Source organism: Taudactylus pleione, unplaced genomic scaffold (genome assembly GCF_031769625.1).
Source record: "Taudactylus pleione unplaced genomic scaffold, aTauple2 ptg000758l, whole genome shotgun sequence".
Lineage (NCBI taxonomy): Eukaryota > Metazoa > Chordata > Amphibia > Anura > Myobatrachidae > Taudactylus > Taudactylus pleione.
In genome coordinates, this window is record NW_028285160.1 from 300,334 (window position 1) to 325,813 (window position 25,480).

Genomic DNA, 25,480 nt, shown 5'->3' on the forward strand with positions numbered 1-25,480 from the left:
CACTTGGAATTAGTGACAACACTGAGGCACGAGGCACACTTTGTGCCTCATGTCCCAGTACTGTCACGAGTCAATAGTAAATTTGATAGAATGAATGTTGATTTGGCCAATAGAATGACTTGTGTACATTAACTTTAAATTAGTGACAACACTGAGGCATGAGGCACACAGTCCTTAGTAAATTGATAGACTGAATGCTGATTTGTCCAATAGAATGACTGTATTTTCATTCCGAATCAATATACACCAGAGTCCTGATTAAGCAGACTTGGGTATTACTTCTACTAGATGAAGATTCAGAGAATACTGTACAGCTCAGTAGAAAATATTGAGTCTGACAAATCCCTGTGCATGGGTGCATATATCGCATGCGCAGATGTGAATTTACGCATCTTTGCGAATCTACGTCCTAGTCGGACAGTACTTGGCCGGATCTGTTTCTTTGTGAAATAGGGCGGTTTGGGGTGGGAACTAGCTGGTGACCATGTGATCATCCATAACTTGTGGGAGTCTCGTGGGCGTGTATCTAATGCGCTACGTGATTCTGAGTTGTGCGTACAGGGAAGGGAAGCCTATTTGTGGCGCATGTCTTGTACCTAGCACGGGCATGATAGCGGTCACAGCGGCTGGCGTAAAACCAGTGCCCGCAGCTCAGAATCTGGCACAATAGATCAATAAAATGATTTCAGGAAAATATTAAGCAAATGGCTCAAATTAATTTGTAAAATAAAATATACAAATCTAACCTTGATTTAATTTAACTTGTAGGCGGTAATGCAAATATTAAAACATTTACAGGCTGCCAAGTATTCTATATGTCAATGTCCATTATTTTTAGGTTAGGGCTGGCAGGAAACAGTCGGCAGAGATCAGGAAAAACCCATAATGATGTATCCGTTACAAAGAGCGCAGCTTGGACGATGGGCATTTAAAATGCATAATTATAGAAAGAGCATTGTGGGCAAAGATCAGGCCCTTTGGTCTTATGTGATGCATTTTGCAGTATAAATCACTGGGACTTGTGGACAACAGCTGCACAGGGAACAAGGCTCAGTTATAATAAGCTGTCGTCTTACTCTCATGAGACATTTACATTTTTTTTTAAATAAAACCTTTTTCATACATTAAAACAGGATGAAGAAGGGGCTACCGTTCAAGTGAGAGAACAAGACCGAGATGTTCTGGTGCTTAAGAAAGTGTCGTCAGAAAGGCCAGCCTCCACAGCAGGGAGTGGTGAGAATGATTGGAGGTAAGAGTTTTTCCTCTAGGCATACAGACACACACAGACAGACGAGCACAGGCTGACTGCAGAGCTCTCAGCTGCCAGATGGATTTAGCTAGCAAAGATAGAGCTGGTCTGGGAACACATTGCACATTATAGGGGATGCCCTTTGTCATTCAGACACCGCAATGGGAAGTTCGAAGCTGAAGGTCTCGAATGCCCGCATGGATGAGAAGCTACTGGCGGCTTTTACTGTCCGAGAGCTTCCTTTGCCCACATTTGATGTGCCTTACTTTAAATACATTGATGAGGAAGATGAGGAGGATGAATGGAGCAGCCGCTCTCAGTCCTCCACCGAGGATGACTCTGTGGACTCTCTGCTTTCTGACAGGTACATGGTGGTGTCCGGGACCCCTGAGAAGATTTTGGAGCACCTCCTGAATGACTTACACCTGGACGAGGTACAAGACAAAGAGACAGGTACGTAATTAAACATCTGTGAGTGCCTTGTCCTGTACAGATGCCAACTACCTGAAAGCTTTGCAGGCAGTATTGTGGTCACAGAGGGTAAAACATTACCTTATTATGTCACACAAAGGACTGAACAGTCATTATCACAAACCACATTAGATAAAAAGGAACTTTAGATGCCAGCATAACATAACATTACACTGTAATGAATAGCCAGACCTAGGACAGCATAGAATTATTTTAGGTTGTGGGCCACTACAAACACTGCTTTCCTGCCCTGGCCTTAGAAGAAAAAAACCAGCTGCTGCAGAACCTTTCAATCACTGTTTAGCTTATAGGCATACAGACCTGTGATGCACAGGAGGTTCTGTTTGTAGCACTAATGGTTTCTCTATTAATCCACGACCATGTACAGTAGAGTTCTGTGTATTTCAGTAATGTCTTTTGTATAATGCAAAAATCATCCCCTGGCCATCCCCCAGATTTGCAATGTTTACACTACATTCACATGTGGTACAGAAGGAAGCAGATTGCAGCTTCGTCTCGCTGGTGTCTCTGCTCGTGTCCGGTCATACATTGCTGCTATCATCTGCAATGCTCAGCACTTTCATTTAGCCAATAGCCAGAACATTTTTCCACTTGCTTTGGCGTGGGCTGAGAAAGTGGCTAGCCACATGTTTTCTGTCATTTCATTAACTGGCACCAGACATCTGGATTGATTCGCATCTCTCATGCATGAAAATTGACTTGTGAGCTTTGGTGAAGCTGGCTTTCCCTGCAGGTAAAGCAATGCATTGGTGAAATAATTTTAAGCCGAAAGGGAGCAGCAGGTTCTTTAATTTCAGAAAGAATCCGGTCAAGTTTCTAAAGAAACTTTTACTGTTCATATGAGTTGACTAAAAGGAATCATTCCCTGCAACCAGTCTACCTCCACTAATAAATGTATAAATTCCTTATTTGAAATCCCGCTGTTTTAAAGCAGTACGAATGAAAACAAAAGCTAAAGACAATTAGTTATGAAATGGCATCTATTTGTAGAGAACTCCCTGCATGCATTGCTTTTGATCATCATTAATGTCACATTCATTGCGAGGAAAATCGTCAGTAATTACTTCTGTGCATAGATCTCGCATATTTCCAAATGACTGAAGGTGACATGTGCCGAGTGTTTTTATTGCATAATAATTGTTGATAAACAGAATTTATTTTGGGAAGGGAGAGTTGGCAGCACGAGAGAGCAGGCAGGGAACCCTTGGCTTCCCGTAATCTGCATTCTCCTTTATGGTCTATTGTTTCGCTCAGGCCATCTCTGGAGATACCATCCTCAAATCTGCTGCGTGTTGGCTCTGCTCTGTGTTGAGTGGCTATAAAATCTGATGTGTCATTTTCTGTTCTCTACCTCACAACACAGCAACGTGAATAAATGTCCCTGCAACACCCACTGTCAAACAGGCATTAATGATCACGTCTCTGTTCCTTATGACCACAGTAAATAACAGACTTAATAATGTAGCTTAATATAGACTATAATTCTAATACAGACCTTTTTTTTTTTTTTTGCTTTCCAAGAAAACACTAATCACATGCCAGGTATTAACTGTTCCTCATTTAGAATGTTAAGGAGTTCCATGAATAGTATTTCTCTAGAACTCCGTTTTTTGAGGGCATATTTCTTACATAGGGTTCAGGCAAGGAAGCACGGTCCATCTGATGACATGCTGATGATATGCGGGGACAGTCTGCCCTCGCCTACCCGTGGGAAATAATAGGTCAGATCATTGCAGAAAACATCCATCTATCTGCATTCTTCATTCAGATTGAGTAGCTGTGAATATTCAAATTGAATTACTCTACTAAATTACCACCTCGAGCTTTCCAGCCACCCTTCAATCTTACTGGCGATCACTCATCCAAAATCTCCCTAACACTATTACAGCCTGTGATTAGTATGTGTTCTTGGGAAGTACTCTAATAAAAGATGGAGCTAAAAAAAATAAAAAGGTAAACACTTGGGAGTTCTATGTAACATAATCCACAATGGTATGCAATCGGGAAGCCGACTGCCTAAATACCGGCAGCCGGCTTCCCGACAAGGGTGAAATGCCGGGCGTCTAGATGTAGACGCCCGGCATTTCCCCGACGCCGGGAGACCGGTGCCCGGCATCCCGATCGTAGTGATGCCGGGGCGCCGCGAGCGGACAGCCGCGGGGGGGAGGGTTAGGGCTCCCGGGGGGGAATGGGGTTAGGCACCCCCCCGGGAGGGTTAGGGTTAGGCTAGGGGGAGGGAGGGTTAGGGTTATGCACCCTGGGGGGGACTTAGGGTTAGGCACCCCCCCGGGGGACTTAGGTTTAGGCAGCGGGGAAGGGGGTGGTTAGGGTTAGGCACTTGGGGGGGAGGTTAGGGTTAGGCACCCCTAAGGAGGGTTAGGTTAGGTTAGACAATACTTACCTATCCATGATCGGGATTTCCAGCGCTGTCGGGCTTCCGCTGCCGGGATCTCTGCTGATGTCGGGCTGCTGCTGCCGGGAATCAAACCGCCGGCTATGCGGCCGGCGGTATTTCATACCAGTTCCATCTGCAATAATCCTGCAATCATATATTGTTAGATAACTAGAATTAGCTTGGTGAGGAACATTATTCAGAAGTAGCAAGTGCAATGAAAATGGTCCTGTAGGCAATATAGAGAATTGCTGCGCTCTCTGTGTGTGTGCTGTGCAGTGAATTAGGTTTCTGGCAATAGATGTAGTAGAAGTCATCATTGCTGGCACACCATAGATTAATGTTCATATACAATAATTTATATACCGTAACGTGATGGTCTGCTGATAGTTGAGATGTGACATGTTTGGACACTTTGTGGAGCGCATCTTTGTTTTTTCACACTGCACCTGCTCTGGGCTCAAGCGCTTGCCGCTACGGATGATGTAAAGTCCAGTTCAGTTGCATATCTACTCACAACTGAGGAGGCATAACTGGGCTGTAACAGGGCACTCTCACATAGGCCGTGTGCAGTAGGGGCCTGGCGACGCAGCTGCGGGCTATGCTGAGTTAGGCGGAAGCATCAATACGCATAAAGGCGTATCTTTAGAACCATGTATAGACTGGTGCAAGTGCTCCCGGATGATGACAGCTATGAAACTCAGCGCATGGATTGGGGCAGTGATATGTACAACTCTACACATGGGTGAATAAACACATATACACGTTCACCTTCATGAATGGGAGCATCTGTGACAAAGTTGCATTCAAGTTTGCATCAGGCCTTATATCAGTAGTTAAATGGCTTCTTCATCTTTTTCTGCTGCAGCACCTCTGGCTATAACCAGGGAAAATGCAATTTCTTGGTTGTCTGAATATACTGTAATTTACAAACACAATTAACCTTTGCAAAACATATATATACAGTAAAACATGTATTATTGCTTAGCAGAAGTAGCAAAAACCTAACAACTGTTCAGTATTAACTCTAAAGTGCACACAAGTTCAGTCGGGGTGCTCTGTTGCTGGACAATCACTGACCTATAACCTGCATGTATTTGTAATCCACAATTGGTAATAGCATTAAGCTTAGCATCTAATGCTGTTCTTTCTTGATTCCAGGGAGCAATATCTTTGGGTTTCCAATGATACGGCACAATAGACACTGTTCACCTTGCAATATATCACAATTATCTTCAGCGCTTTGCAGCAGCAACAAGTCAAAGTGCACTCTAACTCAGCTCAGTATTCACATAAAATAGTTGCAGCTCTCTACACTGATAAACTCAGGCACTGTTTCTCTAGTAGCTGAAACAAGATGAATATCACACTGTTTACTCAAACTCAGGCCCTGATTAAGAGCCGGACGCTCTGACAGAGCGTTCGCTCTGAATCAGGGCTGGCCTTCTTGTTTTTTAGAGCGGCCTCCTGGCCGCTCGCATAGTTGTGGGTGACCACCCACAGCTATAGCGAGCGGCCAGGAAGATGGTCGCGATGGTCAAGACCATCGCACCATTGGGCTTGCGACAAGACCCTTGTGGTAGGGTCTCGTTACCGCAAGCCCCAGAGAGATTTCGGCTCTGAAAGAGCCAAAATCTCTTCCACTGACATCACTCGTGATGTCAGTGGGGCCGCCCCCAAACGGAGGCGTTCACATGGGAACGCCTCTGTTTGGGCAGCCATTCCCCCAGCCCGCCCACCAAGGGGGCGTGCTGTCACTCAACATCGACAGCACGCCCCCTTTGGTACGAGACCCGGAGCGACGGTTTGCCCGTCGCTATCCGGGTCTCGCGCATGCGCACGATGGAGCTGACTCCGTCTTGCGCATGCAAACTGGGCCACCATCGACCCGCTTGCGACCGCATAGCGCTCGCGCGGGTCTGAATCAGGCCCTCAGTCTCTTGCACAAGTCAGGATTACACAATATTTGATCTCAGTATCTGTCAATAATTCTCAGTGTCTCTCATACCTTCTCGCAATTGCTCTGTAACAGTTGTCAGTAGCTTTCAAACAGTAGCTCTGCAGCTCAGTAGGGAAGTCTCCCTTTGAAGTGGGTATCCACTTAGCGATTTAAGCAAGCGATTGCACAATAATAACGTAATTATCGTGCAATCGCTTGCAAATCGCGTGTGCATCGTGCATGTTTTGGTCAGAAGCGATGCGCGTGCCCGCTGGTCGCTTCCGACATCGCCCGTACATGCTGGTCAACCTGACGATCCCGTCAGGTTCAGCATGTGCGGGGATGAGGGATGTGCCTGGACTGAGCGAGTGAACGTTCAGTCTAGGCACATCACTAGATATACAAACGAGAGCACAACAGCAATGTCGTAATCGTGCTCTCGTTTGTATATCTATTAGTGGATACCCGCCTTAACAGCTGTTTTACCCTCTCACAGCCTCCATGGATCTCAGCTGCTGCTCCCAGTGCTGACACAATGTCTCCAGCTCTCAGTCTCCGCTGGCACTTCTGCAGCGGTCATTTGGCGCACCATCAGCGTGTACTCAGTGGATTCTGTCACCTCACCACATCAACGATAACACTTTGCCCAGTTTCTTGTCTCTCATAGTAGACCTACCTCAGCTCCACTCTTTTGCGTCATCAGGTCTCAACGGCGCATCCACAATCGCACTGTCCTGTTGCTGAGTTATCTCAATGTTGGCACGTAACTACTCCACCTGGTGGCATGCTTCTATATTGCAATGTCCGTTGGCTTCTGTCAGAGCCTGGGGTATCACACAGGCATGAACATTTGTTTAGCATACAAGCATGACTTCTAAAGCACTTACAATACTTTAAAAGTTCAATAGCGTGAGCATAGCCTGAAGAATGAAGGTCTTGAAATGGGATCTGAAATAGTAAAAGTCATTTACTGACCACAAAATATATGGCCTTTCAGAGCATATAATTTTGCACTTCACCTTTATTAATTTAACCTTTTTAATTTATCTTCTAAAATGAGTTCTGTTTAGCCTAATTGTGCCTTAATATGGTTACAGAACTCCTCTACAACGTGATCATATAACTGGATTTATATTGGCTCTTTTTATTCTTGAACATCTGTTATTCTTTAAGGTTTTCTCCAGTATCCTTGCATTGCCTGTCTCTGACACTGCTGGAAAGTTGAGGCCTGTGGTTGGGGTCTAATGGTGCGTACACACGTAGCGATTTTAAAGAACGATTTGAACCATAACGATATCGTTACAGTTATCGTTCAAATCGCTCATTTAAATGGTCCCTACCAACTTGCCAGCGATGTGTGGCCACGTATGGACGTTAGCGATATCGTCCATTAGCCGTCGGTCAAATTGCTCGAAATCGAGCAGGTTGTCGCTATAGTCGTCGATAAGTAGGTGGTGTGCTGGATGATCGATATCGGTCATCCAGCACACCAGGGAGGGTGCATAACAATCAGCTACGCTGGCTGATCGCTACGTGTGTGTGCACCATAAGAATGTAACATGATTGGTTAATGACAGGTTGGTCCAGGCAAGTGCTGCCTTCTCTGTGTTGGAACATTCCTCCAGACAGCCTTTTCACTATTCCTGTGAGTAATTATAAACAGGAAGATCATCCCTGTCTGTCGCCCACACCGTCGTCTTTTTTTGCATTTGAATACAATATTACCAATTTTAGTCTAGATATATTGACGGAGAGATGCCACTCGTCAGCCTAGAACTTTCAGTGATAAAAAAATACATGTTTGCTAGATAAAAATCTAAATTAACCCCCAATCACACAAAATACATCCAAATAATAGCATTTTAGTTTGCTGACACCATTACCCACTTGGCTCCATTGTATTGATGACATAGACGTAAGATGCAATAATTTATGAGACATCCAATACTCACTATCTGTGTTGCTGGAAGTGCAGTAGAGTAGGCATTAATTGACTGGGGGCTATAGTTCTGCATCACCAGGGAGAACAATCACTGAAAATTCATTTGAAATACCAACACATTACAACACTTATTTATCCTTGTACAAACTTGATTTGTTAACTGTTTGATTTGTGCAACCTAATAGCCTGAAGCAGTGTTAAAAAATAAGACGTTGGCTCTTTTAAGTGAACGACAGTTGGGCAATCTAAAATGTTGGCTGCTTACTCGGATGGCTTCAACTGCATGCAATTTATTTTCTGCAGTAAATAGATTTTAGGGAGCCTATAATTTTGTTATATCATAACTGTATGCCAGGTGTGCACCCCGAGGTTACGTTACCATATAGGGTAGTGATTTACCATTTATTCAATAAAGTCAGTCATATTTTCTAGCACTGTGTAATTGGTAGATTAGTGGGGGGGGAAAAGTACAGATGTGTCCTCATACATCTAGCTTCAATATGCTACCACGCAGCAAGACTTACCTGGTGTGAGTGAGCCGCCAGATCCTGTGCTACTCTGCTAGCGTCGAGCATGTGGTTTGTTTTTTTTTGCTGAAAATGCGTCTTAGGGTCGTATTCAATTAGCGGCGAAAACGGCTGTTTTTCGACAAAAAACGGCAACATTTTCGCCAACAAAACGGGCGAAAACGGCAACAGGTGGAAAAAAACTGGAGAAAAGTCTTCTCCATCCCAGACCAGGAGAAAAAAAATGCAAAATCCCCTTATTAGGCTAAAAATGTGGGTATTTCTTTCAGAACCCTTTGGACAGCCCCCCCCCCCCCCCAATGATAAATTACCGGGGAAAAAAAATCGTAAGTTGTGTACTTTGGCGAAAAATGACCGCACAAATTTTGGGCGGAAAAAAAAAAATTGTTGAAAAAACAAAACTAGTTTTTTCAAGGAAATTACTGTTCCATGTAAATTGGGGGTACGTTAAAATGGGTGCATATATATTTTCGTGTCGTAAAAACACAATTTTAAAAACGTTAAAAAACCGCCTGCTCTCGATGTTTAAAACACTTGACGCATCCATACTGCCCCTCGAAAAATCAGACCAAATACTTAACCATTTTGAAAAAAAAAATTTTCTGCCCAAAATTTGCGCGGTCGTTTTTCGCCAAAGTACGCAACTTACGATTTTTTCTTACAGTAATTTATCATTAGAGGGGGTGTCCGAAGGGTGCTGGGAAAGAAATCCCCACGTTTTTAGCCACAAATTTTGAATTTCTTTTATCCTTGTCTGGGATGGAGAAAACTTTTCTCCATTTTTTTTTTTTTTGCCTGTTGCCATTTTCACCTTTTTTTTTGCCTAAAATTTCGCCTTTTTTTTTTTGCTGACAAAATTGCCGTTTTCGCCGATGGTGAAAAAAAAATTTGCTAATTGAATATAGCCCTAAGACTCATTTTCAGCAAAAGAAAAAAAGATGCCAGACGCTAGCAGAGTAGCACAGGATCTGGCGGCTCACTCATGCCAGGTAAGTCGTACTGCATGGCATATTGAGGCTAGATGTATGAGGACACATCTGTACTTTCTGTTGCCCACATCTAGACCTATCCACACCTCATGTCTTTCTATATCAATATCTGTTTTTTGGTGAAAATTTTGCAGTTTTTTGGCGAAGAAATGATGTTTTCGCCAATGGCGAAAAAAACGTCCGTTTTCACTGCTAATTGAATACAGCCCTTAGTTGCAATGCGATGTGACCGGGGAGCACGAGCTGACTTTACTGATTGATTATATATGCGGCACTCGTATATATCTGTGTGCACCTGACTCTGTATATGAAGCACAACGGAACGTGATATGAAAAAAGCTGCGGCCGCTACATTGTAGCACATCTTATACAGATTCAGACTCAGTCATACACAGTTATAGAATTGTCGGATATCAAATTAATCTGCAGTCTGCTTGTGCGTCCTAATCGCATGAGACCGCAAAAAAAAGACGCCCACGGTAGCAGGGTCTCATGGGACTTGGGGCTTTTTAGTACGGCTGCAGCATATGTAAATGGACACATCTGTACCAGGACAGTTACTGAATTACCAAGGTGAAATGATGAAAACAGAGAGAAGAAAATAAAGGACTTGTAACAGAAGGACGTGGCTGACCTTGCTTAAAGCAAAGCAAATCTCTATGTGAAGGATTAAATAGAAACACCGCTTGCCTCTTGAACTTCATAGTAATGAGGTTGTCAGCAACTTGTTCTTGTATTGTCTCTGTGCAGTGAAGAGGATGGAAGAAAGTTTGGAAGATGCTCAGAAGAACATTACTTTGTGGTAGAGAAAATGTTCAGATTTGCAGTGAGATATGATCTAGAGGGACATGCTGGCTAGGGAAGCAGACCATTGCTGGTCAGGGAGATTGCTGTAAGTGTGGCCATAACAGAGAATTGGAAAAGTTACTGTTACAGAGGTAGAGAAGAGGAGGTTATTTCCATCACAGGCAATGGGAGAAGAGGCCCAATGTGAGAGGACACAGATGGTAATGAGGGAGCTAATATCCTTTGAAAGCTTACTTTTTATGCTGATGGTGTAAGTATCTGTACACCAGTCGCAGTGGCTCTCTTCTTTCTCTTACACAGTCCTGTGTAGCCAGGGTATGGTGTTTTTGTTAGACAAATCTCTGTGAATATTAAGTAAACTGATGATATGCCTTCTTGCCACAAAGTAAATTCTATAGTGTCCAAACTCTCAATTATTTCAAGTTCTTGCCATACTCTGCGTCATTACTCAGCTTCTTATACAACTGCATTGCTACTAGTCACTAAGGCATGGCTGTCTTAACAGCAGTGCAGACCCCTGGGCAAAGCAATGCACTGGGGCCCTTATTAAACAATCCTCTGCCGGGGATGGGATGCTATCGGTGGAGGTTGTGCCGGGGGGAGGGGGGGTGTTGGCTATCAGCAGCAAAACAGAAGTCATTTACAGGAAAAAAACACAAGTCACAGTCTGAACATGTACAGTGCAATACATTTCTAACAAATTGTGAGCATACATTATATTCTACATTTCCAGTGGAGGACAGGAAAAAAGGCTATTTTTTAAAAAATTTACTGAAAACACAGATAACATAGCACTTGCTGTGAGTAAATAATGAGAATATACCATAAAACATACACATCTAAAGGCACAACATGCGTCCCAGAATAATGTCATAAGAGTGGAATATGGAAAAGGTGAGAGGGAAAATGACAGCAACCGGACAAAAACGACAAGCCCAACTTCTGCGCTCTTCAAAAACAAATAACAAATAAATACCAATGCTGTAGGAATAATCCCAATACTCCACCAGGATGCAAGATAAACAATGGACTACGAGAATGTTCATCACGGTGAATGGTGGAATTCCTCTTGTATGAATATACATAGAAATGGAGACAACAAAAAAATAGCAGGGATAGTGTATTAAGTCTTGGCTAAGTCCTTAATATTCTAATAAAACGTGACTCTATCCCCTTTCGTCCAGATATATATGTGAAGTGATCGTACTGTACTCACGTTAACGTGTTACGGTCTCCTCCTCTAAAGGTTTCTTTTAACCAAAGGATGCTTTTCACCAGTGTAAAAGTTGTCCAATTATCATGCTCACCCTCATGAAATAGGAGATATGGTAACAGATGAATGGGCGTACCCCAACTCACACTGTAGATATGATCTGTAGACTCATAAAGGTTTCTTTATGTTGTTGGTAATTCTATTCTACTCTATTTCCCTTTAAATCTTCCTCATATCATAAAGGGTGCAGGGGGAGATAAATGTAGAGTGAAGACAGATATGCTCCGTCATCAAGTTTTCAATAGATTTATTGACAATAACATATAAGAAAAAATAAAAAGGGTGACTGATGGGCCACAGACAGATGTAAACAATAACCTGAAGTGGATATGCAGTTCGGACTACTCCACCGCAGGTCACTGATGCCAAAGTCCAAAGGTAACCCTAAGCCCTTCCACCGGTATGCAATCGGGAAGCCGACTGCCTAAATACCGGCAGCCGGCTTCCCGACTGTCATATCCCGGCAAGGGTGAAATGCTGGGCGTCTAGATGTAGACGCCCGCATTTCCCCGACGTCGGGAGACCGGAGCCCGGCATCCCGATCGTAGTGATGCCGGGCGCTGCGAGCGGACAGCCGCGGGGGGGAGGGTTAGGTTTAGGGCTCCCGGGGGGGACTTAGGGTTAGGCACCCCCCCGGGAGGGTTAGGCTAGGGGGAGGGAGGGTTAGGGTTAGGCACCCCCGGGGGGGGACTTAGGGTTAGGCACCCCCCCGGGGGACTTAGGTTTAGGCAGCGGCGAAGGGGGTGGTTAGGGTTAGGCACTTGGGGGGGAGGTTAGGGTTAGGCACCCCTAAGGAGGGTTAGGGGAGTTAGGTTAGGTTAGAAGATACTCACCTATCCACGATCGGGATTTCCAGCGCTGTCGGGCTTCCGCTGCTTCGAACTCTGCTCATGTCGGGCTGCCGCTGAATGGAATCGAACCTCATATCTTTCTTCACTCTACATTTATCTCCCCCTGCACGCTTTATGATATGAGGAAGATTTTTCATCCCCATTCCCTTCCACCAGGTGGAAGGTCTTAGGGTTACCTTTGGACATCTGCCTGTGGCCCATCGGTCACCCTATTTATTGTTTCTTATGTTATTGTCAATAAATCTGTTGAAAACTTGATGACGGAGCATATCTGTCTTCACTCTACATTTATCTCCCCCTGCAGCCTTTATGATATGAGGAAGATTTAAAGGGAAATAGAGTAGAATAGGATTACCAACAACATAAAGAAACCTTTGAGTCTACAGATCATATCTACAGTGTTAGTTGGGGTACGCCCATTCATCTATTACCATATCTCCTATTTCACGAGGGTGAGCCTGATAATTGGACAACTTTTACACTGGTGAAAAGCATCCTTTGGTTAAAAGAAACCTTTAGAGGAGGAGCCCGTAACACGTTAACGTGAGTACGGTACGAACACTTCACATATATATCTGGACGAAAGGGGATAGAGTCACGTTTTATTAGAATATTAAGGACTTAGCCAAGACTTATTACACTATCCCTGCTATTTTTTTGTTTTTGTTGTCTCCATTTCTATATATTCACGCAAGAGGAATTCCACCATTCACCGTGATGAACATTCTCGTAGTCCATTGTTGATCTTGCATCCTGGTGGAGTATTGGGATTATTCCTACAGCATTGGTATTTATTTGTTTTTGAAGAGCGCAGAAGTTGGGCTTGTCGTCTTTTGTCCGGTTGATTTGTTATTTCAGGAGGTTGTGACCTCCTCCTTGACATTGCCCGTCTTTGCAGCCTTCTATGCGCAGTTGCCCACTGTCTCTTCTTTTTGCTTTGGAAAATGACAGCAGTATAATGTGATGGCAGAATACATACAAGTAAGAAGCAAGTGTGTATCCCACATACACAGCAAGAAGGCTGGCTGGTGTGACATCAGTGAGTGCTGCATAGCAGGGGTACAGCAGAGATGGGGTGCCAACAGTGATGAGGGATGTACCTGGGGAAAATCATGCTGGTGTCAGTGGGCAATAATACACAACTTACCTGGCAGCTCTTCTTGTTGTGAAAGCCCACCACCAGTAGTATATAGAGCAGTGGCGTCACAAGGGGGATGCGGGCAGCACCCGGGTGTCACCTGCCGAGGGGTTAAACCGAGATGCAGGCTCCCCCACAGTGACAGGAGCTGGGTGCTGCACTGTAGCATAAAGTGAAGCACCAGGCTCCTGTCACAGTGAGGGAACTGGCACTGCCCGCACCCCCCAGCACACATTGATAATCTCAGGTCGGGGACCGGGTTCAGGTCGCAAGGTCACGCCCTTCCCCGAGTCCACGCCCCTTTTAGGCAGCGAGTTCGGCTGCTCCGCGCACAAGGCATCCCTCCCCACACCAGGTGTCACCGCTGGGAGGGACGCCACTGATATAGAGCACCGGCCCCCCTCTCCCACCACCGCTCCCAGGTCTCTCCTGCCCAGCCTGGACATCCATATGGGAAGATGCACAGCATGTTCGGCCAGATCCAGCAGGGGGAGCTCTCCTGTGACACGGCATGAAGATTGGTGTCTCCCAGAACACGGTGACTGGAACCAGTACAGCTTCTCTCTCCCTGCAACTCTCACACCCTATGCTGTGTGTTACCCTGCAGGCGGTACCTGCCTCTGCCTCCTCCCCATGCAGGACTATCAGCGGTGGCAGCTATGCGATGGGGTGTAGGGGTGCTATTGGCCACGGGCCCTTGGAATCCTGGGGCCCTTGGGCAACTGCCCATTTAGCCTATAGGTAGAGACGGCCCTGCACTAAGGCAAGGGGGCGTTTATCACACCTTACAAAGAGGACATGTGGAGAAGTTACCCATGGCTTCTGGCTATTATTTATCTAGTACATTCTATAATCTGGTTGCTATGGGCAATTTCTCTACGTGTCCTCTTTAGAAGGTTTGATAAATCTCCCCTCGGTGTACCACTCTGCTTACTATTTACTAGTATTCCTAACAGTATTAATAAATACACTGAGTGCCACCACTCAGTTTACTTTCTATTAGTAATCGTAAACTTCAAACCAGTTAAAATATAGATAACATAACAAATGCACTGCCCATGTGTTTATGCGCCTCCATACAACAACCTTTCCATTATTTTAACTAGGAAATGGGTGGTTGGTAAAGACTAATTAGCAAAAAAAATAAAAGAAACAAGTAGATATAATGAAGGTGAACCATTTTCATGTTGCCCACATTGCCTATATGGTAATTATAAGCCTTGGTTGTAGTTCTATCTATATTTATTAATTATTATTATTTGCTCATCACTGATCTTCTTTCTCATTAGTTTGTTCTTGGTCTCTCATTTCTGCTGCTGTACCTTTTACAGTAAAGCTTATACCAGACATTTACTTCCAAATCACTAATTGTTTTTATTCTATTGCTATCTTTGCAGTAATAGACTCAGTGACGTCTGACAAACGTGCCTAGTACACTGAGCTTCCGCATTGCTGGGTAATAAAAGAGAAATTCCTGACCATAGCAGTAAATCACTAGTTAATCATGTTAACATGCCTCTAAGTTTATATTCTTCCCTTTAATTTTTATTAAGAAAATAAGTATGATTTATGCCACCAATTATAACGTCTGTAGATACCTATATACATAGTGTTGCAGTTTAAACTGTTCATTGTATTCTCTAAAATCGTTCTCCTAGTATAAATAATAATAGTCAGCAATCTGACTGTATAAAGATATAAGACTATAGACCAAGGTAAATGATGGCACCGTCAGGCCCATTGCAGAATGTAGGGGAGAGCCAGGCGATGCCTCACCACTCCCACTTGAGGGCCCCGCTATGCTTTTCTGCGCTTGAGTGGAGCCAGCAAATGTGCAGTGAAGTCTCCAAACCATGCAAGCAATGTATGTCTTACACATAACTTTAGTCCCACTCTTTTATCCATGTTGCCCAGGTCCTGATACAAAACAATGTACATCATTGCTTTGTATTTAATATTTATTGCACTTTTATATGATTACTTAAAACCTTTGTTTCTGTGCTAATAGATTGATGTCTTATTTTACTGCTGCTCGCTGGCATGAACATTTACTGACATGTTGTAAAATGAGGAAATAGTTGCCAATAGGTGTTTAGAGCCTGAATACTAATGTGTCATTGAAGAGCACTGCGCTTTAATTGAGTGCCAAGAACCTCTTACATAAGATCTGATTGTTTTCCCTGCAAACCTTCAAAGCTGAACTCAAGGGCAGAGACCTAGCCAGAGCTTGTCACTCTGTGCATCGCTGCGAGCATCTTCCATTCAGATTCATTGTTATATAACCTGCTGTGTGGAGGGGAGGAGGCTGTCCTAGGGCTTGTTACAGGACAAATCATAGCTTATAACCACCTTTTACTGTACTTAACTTTAGGGTGAAGACTGTCAAAGACCCATACTACAGGGATAGGAAATAGAGCCAATACAATGTGATGTCACTTTCCGGTATATTTCTTAAATGGAGAAAAGCTCTAAATCTGCCAAAGATGGTCAGTTTTACAAGAGAGAGGCTTCTGCCAATTTAATAGGCACTACAATACAAGATATCACTGGTGATGGCCTTTGCCAGCTAGCTCCAGCAATAGCTTTCCAATGCTAAGTAAAGGGGGCACCTAACTAAGAATGATTGCAATCCTCTACTCACTATTACCATCTCACATTGGCTATAACAGAGGGTCTAACTGGGAAAAAAAAGACTTGTTTAAATAAAGCATTTTCCTAAAATATTATTTGATAGGACATGAGCACTCCAAAATACAAAGGTTGTCAGGAAATGGTATAATGTATCAGGGGTATCAAACTTGTGGCCATCCAGCTGCTGTGGGACTACATATTCCAGCATGCCCTGCCATAGTTTTAGCATGCCCTAATAGCAAAACTGTGGTAGTGCATGCTGGGGTGTGTAGTTACACTGCAGCTGAAGGGCCGCAAGTTTGACACCACTGATGTAGATAGATGGTAAAAACAGCACTCCAAGGTTACAGTGCAATACCAAAGTGTTTATTTAAGCATAAACCATATTACATAGTAACGTTTCGGGCAGTAGTGTGGTAGCTTGAGAAAGGGCACATGGCCGCCCAGAACGTTGCTATGTAATATGCTTTATGCTTAAATAAACACTTTTGTGTTGGACTTTATACACATTTGTATATACTGTATGTGTGTGTGTTTTTCCTATTAATGTTCCACAAAAGTGGGACTGAGAGCACAGGTGCACTGTACATGTCCAGCAGGGCCACTGATTGGCAGTCAGAGGTGTAACAGTCCTCTTACTGCTGCCAGCCAGCGACGTGTGGCAGTGCCAGCCATTATCGCCAGGGAGAGGAATATCACTTAGCTTCCACTGTGATGTGTTATCTGTAAATTACGACCTATCGCAGTGATAGAAACTCCTTATTGCTGGAGAATTGGTGATCATCCACCAGCAGGCTATCAAATGTACTGCAGGAAAACTGAATGACCTCTGAGGCATGAGGATGCCAGTGCCTTGGCTAAGCCAACCTGGTCATATCCCAATGCTGTCTTAAATACAATTTTGAAATCAACTGGTACCACATGTGAATTACAAACCTTTCTCTGGTGATCAGACTTTATAAAGGACTGTTCTGCATTCAGTGATTGGTTGGTATTATTATTATTATCAGTTATTTATATAGCGCACACATATTCCGCAGCGCTGTACAGAGTATATTTTTGCCATTCACATCAGTCCCTGCCCCAGTGGGGGCTTACAATCTATAGTACCTACCACATGCTCACACATAATCACACTAGGGTTACTTTTTTGATGGGAGCCAATTAACCTACCAGTATATTTTTGGGGTGTGGGAGGAAACCGGAGCACCCGGATGAAGCCCACGCAAGCACAGGGAGAATATACAAACTCCACACAGTTAGGGCCGTGGTGGGAATCGAACCCATGACCTCAGTGCTGTGAGGCAGTAATGCTGACCATTACACCATCTATGCTGCCTGGTATTGTGAAACACTTGCTGGTGGGGTCTGTTTCTTTAGTATTTCAGAACAATGGATTATCTTAAATGTTTCCTGTCCATAGAATGTAAGATAATAATTGTATTTCTTACCTTTGCCATGGAGCTCTATTATTAATGTTCTACCTAATAAATATTACATACTGGACTTACTCCTCTATGGCTGTGCAGCTATGCACTGTTGCCTGCATACAGTATAATAACTGTGGATGTAGAATTCCCAATGCCTGCAAATGAGCAGCACATTCTGAGATTTTGCTGAACCTCCTGCTGAGACTTACAAAAGAAAATGAAAGCAATCACTGGAGTTCAGGCTGTATGTAGAAACAGCAGGGGTGTGTATTAGTTACTAGCCTTTCCATTGCTATTAAACAGAGTTATGTTGTGGTGTCTTCGCTCTGCCAGAGAGACAGGCAGCAGATATGGGTAGTGTTGCATCCCAGTGAGAGAGAAAAGCTTCATGTGCTCAAACTTCAGAGTACGGAGTTGCTCTGTATTCATTTAGCATTCAGCCAGATCTTCACATAGATCTTCAAAATAGATCATTGCATTCTATATTATTAATAAAGGGCAAATTAACCCATTTATCTGCTATCCTTAATGGCAACCGCACCATATATAGCAAATTAAGGAAACTGCTCAAGGGAGGACAGGAAACATTGTATTGTCAAAGTACCATAATGGGAGAAATCAGCACACACACACACAGAGCCTACACACTGTACATGTGTGCACAATTTATACACCTACTGTATGTACATGTGCATAAAATGTACACATGCACACACAACCACTGTACACACTCAGTACTATTATTATTGCTTTTATTTGTCATTTTTAGAACCTGACTTGAATAGACGTGATGGTTTGTGGTGCTGCGTCACACTATGATGTATAGTGTTAATGTCATGCTAAAGCTGACAGCTGTGTCCATCACCTACAGTCGAGGCAGCCATTTTCTGGATTGACACAATGTTCAGCTTTTCATTTCATGCCTCAGTGATCACCTTTCCTAATTAATTGATAATCTGCATTCTCATGGATATTGCTTCAGGAAACAAAATGGCTGCCTCTACTGAGTGTAGGTGATAGTTCAATTTAATTGCCATTCTCGGGTCCTTTTGGGCTGCATGTACTTGCCGTATTTTGATATTCAAGCGCTCACACAGAAGATCACGATCTAGTCATTGTTATTGCGGCAGTTGGGTAATAAAATAGGCTTGAATGCTAATTAATAGTTTCATTGCACTGAACAGACAGTAACCCCAGCCAAAATCAGGAGAGGTTGACTGAATAATTCAGTGTATTTCTCATTATTAAATCCCTGGGCACTATAAGATGTTCCCCTTGGGCATGTTCTTGAATAGTGTTGCAGTTACAAAGCCAGTTCTCAACCTCGTTCCCTCACCTTGTGGTTTCATGTTTGTGTTTTCTGCAGATACCCTCCTGGATGACTTCCTCCTGACATACACAGTCTTCATGACAACAGACGACTTGTGCCAAGCACTGCTCAGACAATATCCTTAATTAACCGGAACAGTCATGGCCCTGATTCTGAAAGAATGAGAAACAGATGTCTAACATTAAAAGCAAATGGCATCTGGTAAATTGCTGCGAGGGGCACAGAACTGACACATTACTCTTGTGGTGGCTGCAGATATGAATACGATAAAGCATGGTTGATGGATGGGATTGACTGTTGAGATGCAAGTCAGCACTGTGCCATTCCCCTCAAGGTTTCCATCCTGCAATAACATTCTAAACACACAATATGGCCTAATAGAATGGCATCTACATTAGGGGAAGCCTGTCCGCTGCCTTTACTATTGGTGCCTGTCTAATACTATTGCAACACAATAACATAGTAGTCTATTAGCACTCCTTTACAGGGAACACAAATAAATGCATTTTATCAGGTTTCTGCTATGATAAAGCCATATGGCAAGTATTATCAGTACGTTCTCATCGAAAAAACAAACTTACTGTGACGCTCCCCGCCAACACCACGTTGCTGTTAGTGAAATGCAGCGAAGGGGGCGGGGTTATAGGGTCGCTAGGCTACGCTATTGATCTAAAAGAGATGTACTGTATATGTAACGTGCATTTGCCTGTGTTCATTTCTCGAGTGACACATAATATTATTAATAATAATTTTACACAGTGAGTATTTTCCTACTGTAGGGGGTAAATTTACTAAAGTGAGATAGTTTAGAAGTGAGTTTTAGAAGTGATGTTGCCCATAGCAACCAATCCAATGCTACTTAACATTTAACCAGCACCTTCTAGAAGATAATAGCTAGAATCTTATTGGTTGCTATGGGCAACATCACTTCTAAAACTCACTTCTAAAAACTCTCACTTTAGTAAATTTACCAGTAGGACTCCAGGCTATTTGACAAATCTGGAAAACACATAAAACATCACTTAACCCATATGAGACCAATAATATGACCAGATGCTACGCTGTCTCTTTTAGTAACAGCAAGTGTAAAGTAATTTAAGCTAACACGGGAATAAATACCATATTTTATAGCTTTGTTGTCAAATGTTATATAATATTTTTGATCTTTGCATAGCATACATAATATATACACTAAAAATTATAAACAAGGGTTGTTGTATGTGTGTGATCTATATATCTTGCTCTAATACATTCTGCAAGTCGTACAGTAATGTAAACCATGTTTGCCTACTTATCATACATGTTCTCTGGGTGATACAGATGGCATGTATGGGAGAGATGGGCATGACTTCAATATACTGATCACGTCTGACTTCACTATAATTTAATATAATTCAGAGAGACATTTTGCTGTTTGGCAGGTGCTTTTTTAAATGGTATGCAGTCGGGATGCTGACGGTCTAAATGCTGACCGTCGGTATCCCGACTGTCTATTCCTGGAATGGGTGTAATGACAGTCGTCGAGATCCCGACGCCTGTCATTTTTCCTACGCTGGGAGCCCGACGCCCAGCATCTCCATCGAAGGTAAGCCGGGCGTGGACAACCGCAGGGGGGGAGGGTTAGGTTAGGGGCTCCCAGGGGGGACTTAGGGTTAGGCATCCCCCTGGAAGGGTTAGGGTTAGGCTAGGGGAAGGGGGCATTAGGGTTAGGCACCCCCCCCAGGAGACTTAGGTTTAGGCACTTGGTGGGGAGGTTAGGCTTAGGCACTCCTAAGGGAGGGTTAGGGGGGGTGGGTTAGCTTAGTGAATAGGAAAATACTTGCGTTCGGCGGTATTTCATACCGATCCCCTTTTAAATAAGCTATATGCAGACAACAAGCCATGGGTAAGACCATAAGTGTAACACTAAAACAAAGTAGATGGAGGAGGAGGTGCTGGTCATATGGACACATGATGTTTCTATGCCCCACATACAGTACACCAGTCACAGAGCGTACTCCACGTTACTGCTGTCTCTAAACACACAGCCTGAAAACGCAATCTCCCTTATTATTACCAGTTATTCATATAGCGCACACATATTCCGCAGCACTTTTACAGAGAATACTTAGCCAATCACATCAGTCCCTGCCCCAGTAGAGCTTACAATCTATATTCCCTAACACACGCTCACACACATACACACTAGGGTTAAGTTTTTGTTGGGAGCCAATTAACCTACCAGTAGTATACAGCATCCGAAATTGGTACAAGCAATTTGTCAGATCTTTAAAACTTGGCAATGTCCCTTGAAATCATGTACCGTTCGCATGTAGGCTATCCAAGAGACCGTCACACACTCCTTCCCGTCAGTCCATATATAATCGTTGTTGGGTTTACATGCAGTTTTTTTAAATTAAAGTCTTATTCCTCTTCAGCTCCAGGCCCTTAGTTGGACAAAAATTCATATACTATTATAAAAGCAGCGATAACATAAGATAAGGCATACATACAGAGTTGTAACTTATTTTTTCACAGCCAGAAAACACATTTTAGAAATACCTTTAAGAGATAGGACATGCCTGAGATACATGCCTGAAACTTTCATTTAAGTCCCATAACTGGCAGCCCATGCTTCTGGCTGAGCATGCCGTGATTATGAGTGTAGAGACCAGCGGATGGCATGCAAAAGGCAGCACGCGTTTTACTCCATATTTATGACAGCTCTCTGATTAATCATTTTTGTTCTCCGCCTAAGGGAATTTAATGCATTCCATCTCTGCACCCATGTGCCACGTTCATGTCCTGACACTGAGATGCGGAGAGCTCCGGGGCAGAGACGAGTATCGCTAATCCAGGCAATAGGCATGTCACTAGATCAAACAGAAGCCTGCAAACAGCCCTTCATATACATGTTACCCTTCATATACATGTTACCCAAGTGTTTTTTTTTTCCGTGAAGTCAAATAAAAACTTGTCTATTCTGGCATTGTAAGTTTCCATGCCACATAAAATATCTTGTAAGACGATCAATCATTATTTTCTGACAGACTGTAAAATGGACTAAGAAAACATTCCATATTTTTTTGGAAATGTGATTTCAAAGTATTTTGCAATGCAGGGGCCTATTTACTATTCTCTTTTTTCAAATAAGTTACTGTGGATTTAGTGCTGTAATACTAGGAAAAGAGAGAAGAGGTTATTTCAGCAGAGTTGGGACAATTTCAGCGTCAGACTGGGAAAATGGTGTTATAGCAGCCACTGGGAAGGACTGATAGGAGACCTAGATTCGGAGTCGGACACAAAGTTGCTGTATTTGCAGGAAGCCGCAGTATTTACTACCTTATGCTAATGCGTGTATGCTTAGGGATTATGCTAGGATCTGTACGGCTACAAGGGGGAAGCCGTGCGCCCACTGTTATTCCAGCAACCCCATGCTGGGTGCAAGCATTTCCTCAGAAACATGCTTAGCTTCTCCTTATGCATGGCTCAGAATCGCATGGAAGTATAGCTACACTCCCATGACACTTTCATGGATATTTTGCGTCCAACTGCAGAATTCCCAGTTGCCACCCAGAAATGCCTATTTCACACAAAGAGAAATCCGACTAAGATCCGTCTGGCTCAGAGTTTGCATGCGCAGTTTGCTAAAACTCGCTATTTGTAGCCTTTATAACGAGCATGCGTCTGACTGAGGCCCACTGTGTCTGTTAGGCGCAGATGTGTAGAGGGGTTAGACTTTTATTTACTGTCTATATTGCTTATTACTAAGCAATGTGAGACGTTTCTATGTTCTGGAGCAATGTGCTTAAAGATCTGTATGCAGATGTTACAGAGATGCTTTTTCGTACAATGTAATAATGCCCATTCAGGCAAATGACTGACAAAGACAAATTACTTCAATGTTATTACACCCTAAAAGAAAAGAATGGGAAAACGACGCTACTATCTGAAATGCAGATTTTAGTGCGTCTCACTGGTGCTTTCTAATTTACCCTGTATGTTCTCCAGTGCAGGCAATTTGTAGGATATTTGTGTCCTGCCTGTTTCCTGTTGACAAGCAGTCACAGAGAGAGGAGATTGATGCGGGGAAGCAGAGAAGAGTCACTTAATTAGCTCTGTATTTTCAGCATGATATTCTCCTCCTCTCTGTAATTGGTTGTTCTTTTAAATCACAAAATGTTTTCTTGTTGTGCCTTGACCTGAAATTACCTATTGTGCCAAGAAATACGACGGCAAGGCAGACAGCCCAGAGGCCCTGTGCACAAAGAGGAAGGTCTTGCTTCTTGCGTCCCAGTGGACTGCTCTGTACAAAGACTGGCTGCACGATGATGAGCATTCTAAGTTGTTTCTGAAGGTAAGTGAAGAATGTTGCACTGCTCTCTCTGCAAAATACATGCAGCAGTGTCAGACTTGTTGGATAATAGGATCGCTGTAGTCATTCTCTAGTGGATAAATAAGAACTACACAGATGTGTCCTCATACACTATGGCTGCAGTCGCACCAAACATCCCTTCTCTGAGCACCAGGACCCATGTCACTCTGCTTGCGCCCAACATCTTTTTCGCTGGAATGTGTAGTCACAATTGGATGTGACAAACAGCTTCATGAGACTGCAGTGATTCATTTGATATGCGACACTTGTATATCTGTGTGCAACTGATACTGAATCTGTATACGAAGTGCATCAGTGCAGCTACTGCAGCTTTTTCCCACGCCGAGCTCCGTTGTGCTTTGTAGAAAGACTCAGTCGCGCACAGATATACAAGTGTTGCATATCACATTAATCTCTGCAGTCTCCTTTAGTAACTAGTGCATACTTGCTTATTACAGGAGGCTCCTGAGTTTTGAGGCGTTCTCCCAGACCCCCAGGAGACTGGTGCCTCCTCCTGGATCCCACCACTTCACTATTGAAGTGGGTGGGACAGGGCTTTTATGACTTGTCCCACGCCTTTGCCACTTAGACCTACTCTCTGAGGTCTCCCAATGCAAAGGAACTACCAAAAGTAGTTCTGTATGGAACTGCATTCTTATTAATATTAGTTCAGGAAGCCAAGTGATTCTCCCAGTGTCTAGATTTCACAGGTACGCTTTAAGGGCCTTTCCACACCCATCTTCTGCTAATGTGCCTTTCAGCTGCCAACTTCTAAAAACAACTTTAATAGGTTGAATGGTTTTTTACAGCAGTGATTCCCAACCTCGGTCCTCAAGGCACACTAGCAGTCCTGGTTTTAGTGATATCCATGATTGTGCACAGATGGTTAAATCAAAATAACTTAGGCACTAATTAAATCACTTGTGCTCAAGTATGGCTATCCCTAAAACCTGGACTGTTAGTGTGCCTTGAGGAACGTGATTGGGAACCCCTGTCATACAGGCTCATTCCCGCCAGTGCATTCAAAAAATTTAACAAAGGTTTAGGGATTTAGAATATGACAGAATGGATACATGCAGCCAGTACAGTAAATTGTATTGGTAAAAGCACAATGCAATAAAAGCCTAGAAGCATTTTACCCATTTATTCCTAGAACAACAGAAATAGGAATATTTTTCTATAAATGTGCAGACAACACAGAGAGAGTAAAGAGTTGACACAAAGCAGCTACACGCAGTGTGAAGATGTTATGTGTCAGACAAGGCATATCCTGTGAGAACATAATCCAATTTCTTATTTTGAAATGTCCATTTATGGTCTAGGATCATTTTAAAAAGTATGCAGTGTATGACTGCAGAGACTGGAGTGCTATTTGCCCTTTATAGCAGCATCCATTAGCATGGCTTGTCTCCTAAAGCAGTATTCTTTCCCAGTATTACATATGCTGCATTTGCTCTGCGGCTAAGGGTAAAGTCATTTATCTGCAGGAACAAAGAATTGTCTAAAAATTAGATCAGGGACACTTCATTAAATGCGAAATTCAGCGGTTATAGCACGTCATTTATTATGCTGCTGTAATTGTACATGGCTGGTTAAATATGCTGCCCACTCTTTATAATGCCAACTAAAACAGAAAATTGGGGTTATAGGTTGGATGGTTATATAAAGAGGGCAATAAATAATGGAATGAATTGATATACATGTACTTTTCCTGAGCGAATACGGTTGGTGGTAAGCAATTGTGTAGTTGTTATTCCAGGGGAGGCTAAAAGAGGGTGCACCATACATTGCACGGTCCCAGCCCGTCACGTGATAGACATTTCAGCACTGCATTCTGTTCTGTGATATTACTCAGGACCCGCTGATGAGGAATGCAGGACATTAGAAATGAGGCATGATGTTTCTTCTGCTGTATATTTTTCAGACTCTCTATCGGTATGTGTTGGATGATGTGTATGAATATCCCATCTTAGAAAAAGAATTAAAAGAATTCCAAAAAGTGCTGCGTATCCATCGGCGTCAGTAAGTGTTTATTGTAACAAATTCTTTGGTAACATTGCAATGCTTGGCTGTTACTGGAAATGTACTTTGGAGGACGATCGCTACTACAATACATGATATAGGAGAGTCTGTGTT

General features: G+C 43.2%; 1 protein-coding gene across 1 annotated transcript in view; it reads left to right on the plus strand.

The window, feature by feature from the left end:
• RAPGEF5 (Rap guanine nucleotide exchange factor 5) overlaps positions 1 to 25,480 on the plus strand; it is a 249,036-nt gene that overhangs the window by 186,379 nt on the left and 37,177 nt on the right. Inside the window, exons 10-14 of the mRNA XM_088457353.1 lie at positions 1,134 to 1,249; positions 1,614 to 1,702; positions 19,027 to 19,105; positions 23,182 to 23,326; positions 25,269 to 25,366. Of these exons, the coding sequence (XP_088313479.1) occupies positions 1,134 to 1,249; positions 1,614 to 1,702; positions 19,027 to 19,105; positions 23,182 to 23,326; positions 25,269 to 25,366 (527 nt within the window). The remainder of the gene's footprint in view (positions 1 to 1,133; positions 1,250 to 1,613; positions 1,703 to 19,026; positions 19,106 to 23,181; positions 23,327 to 25,268; positions 25,367 to 25,480) is intronic.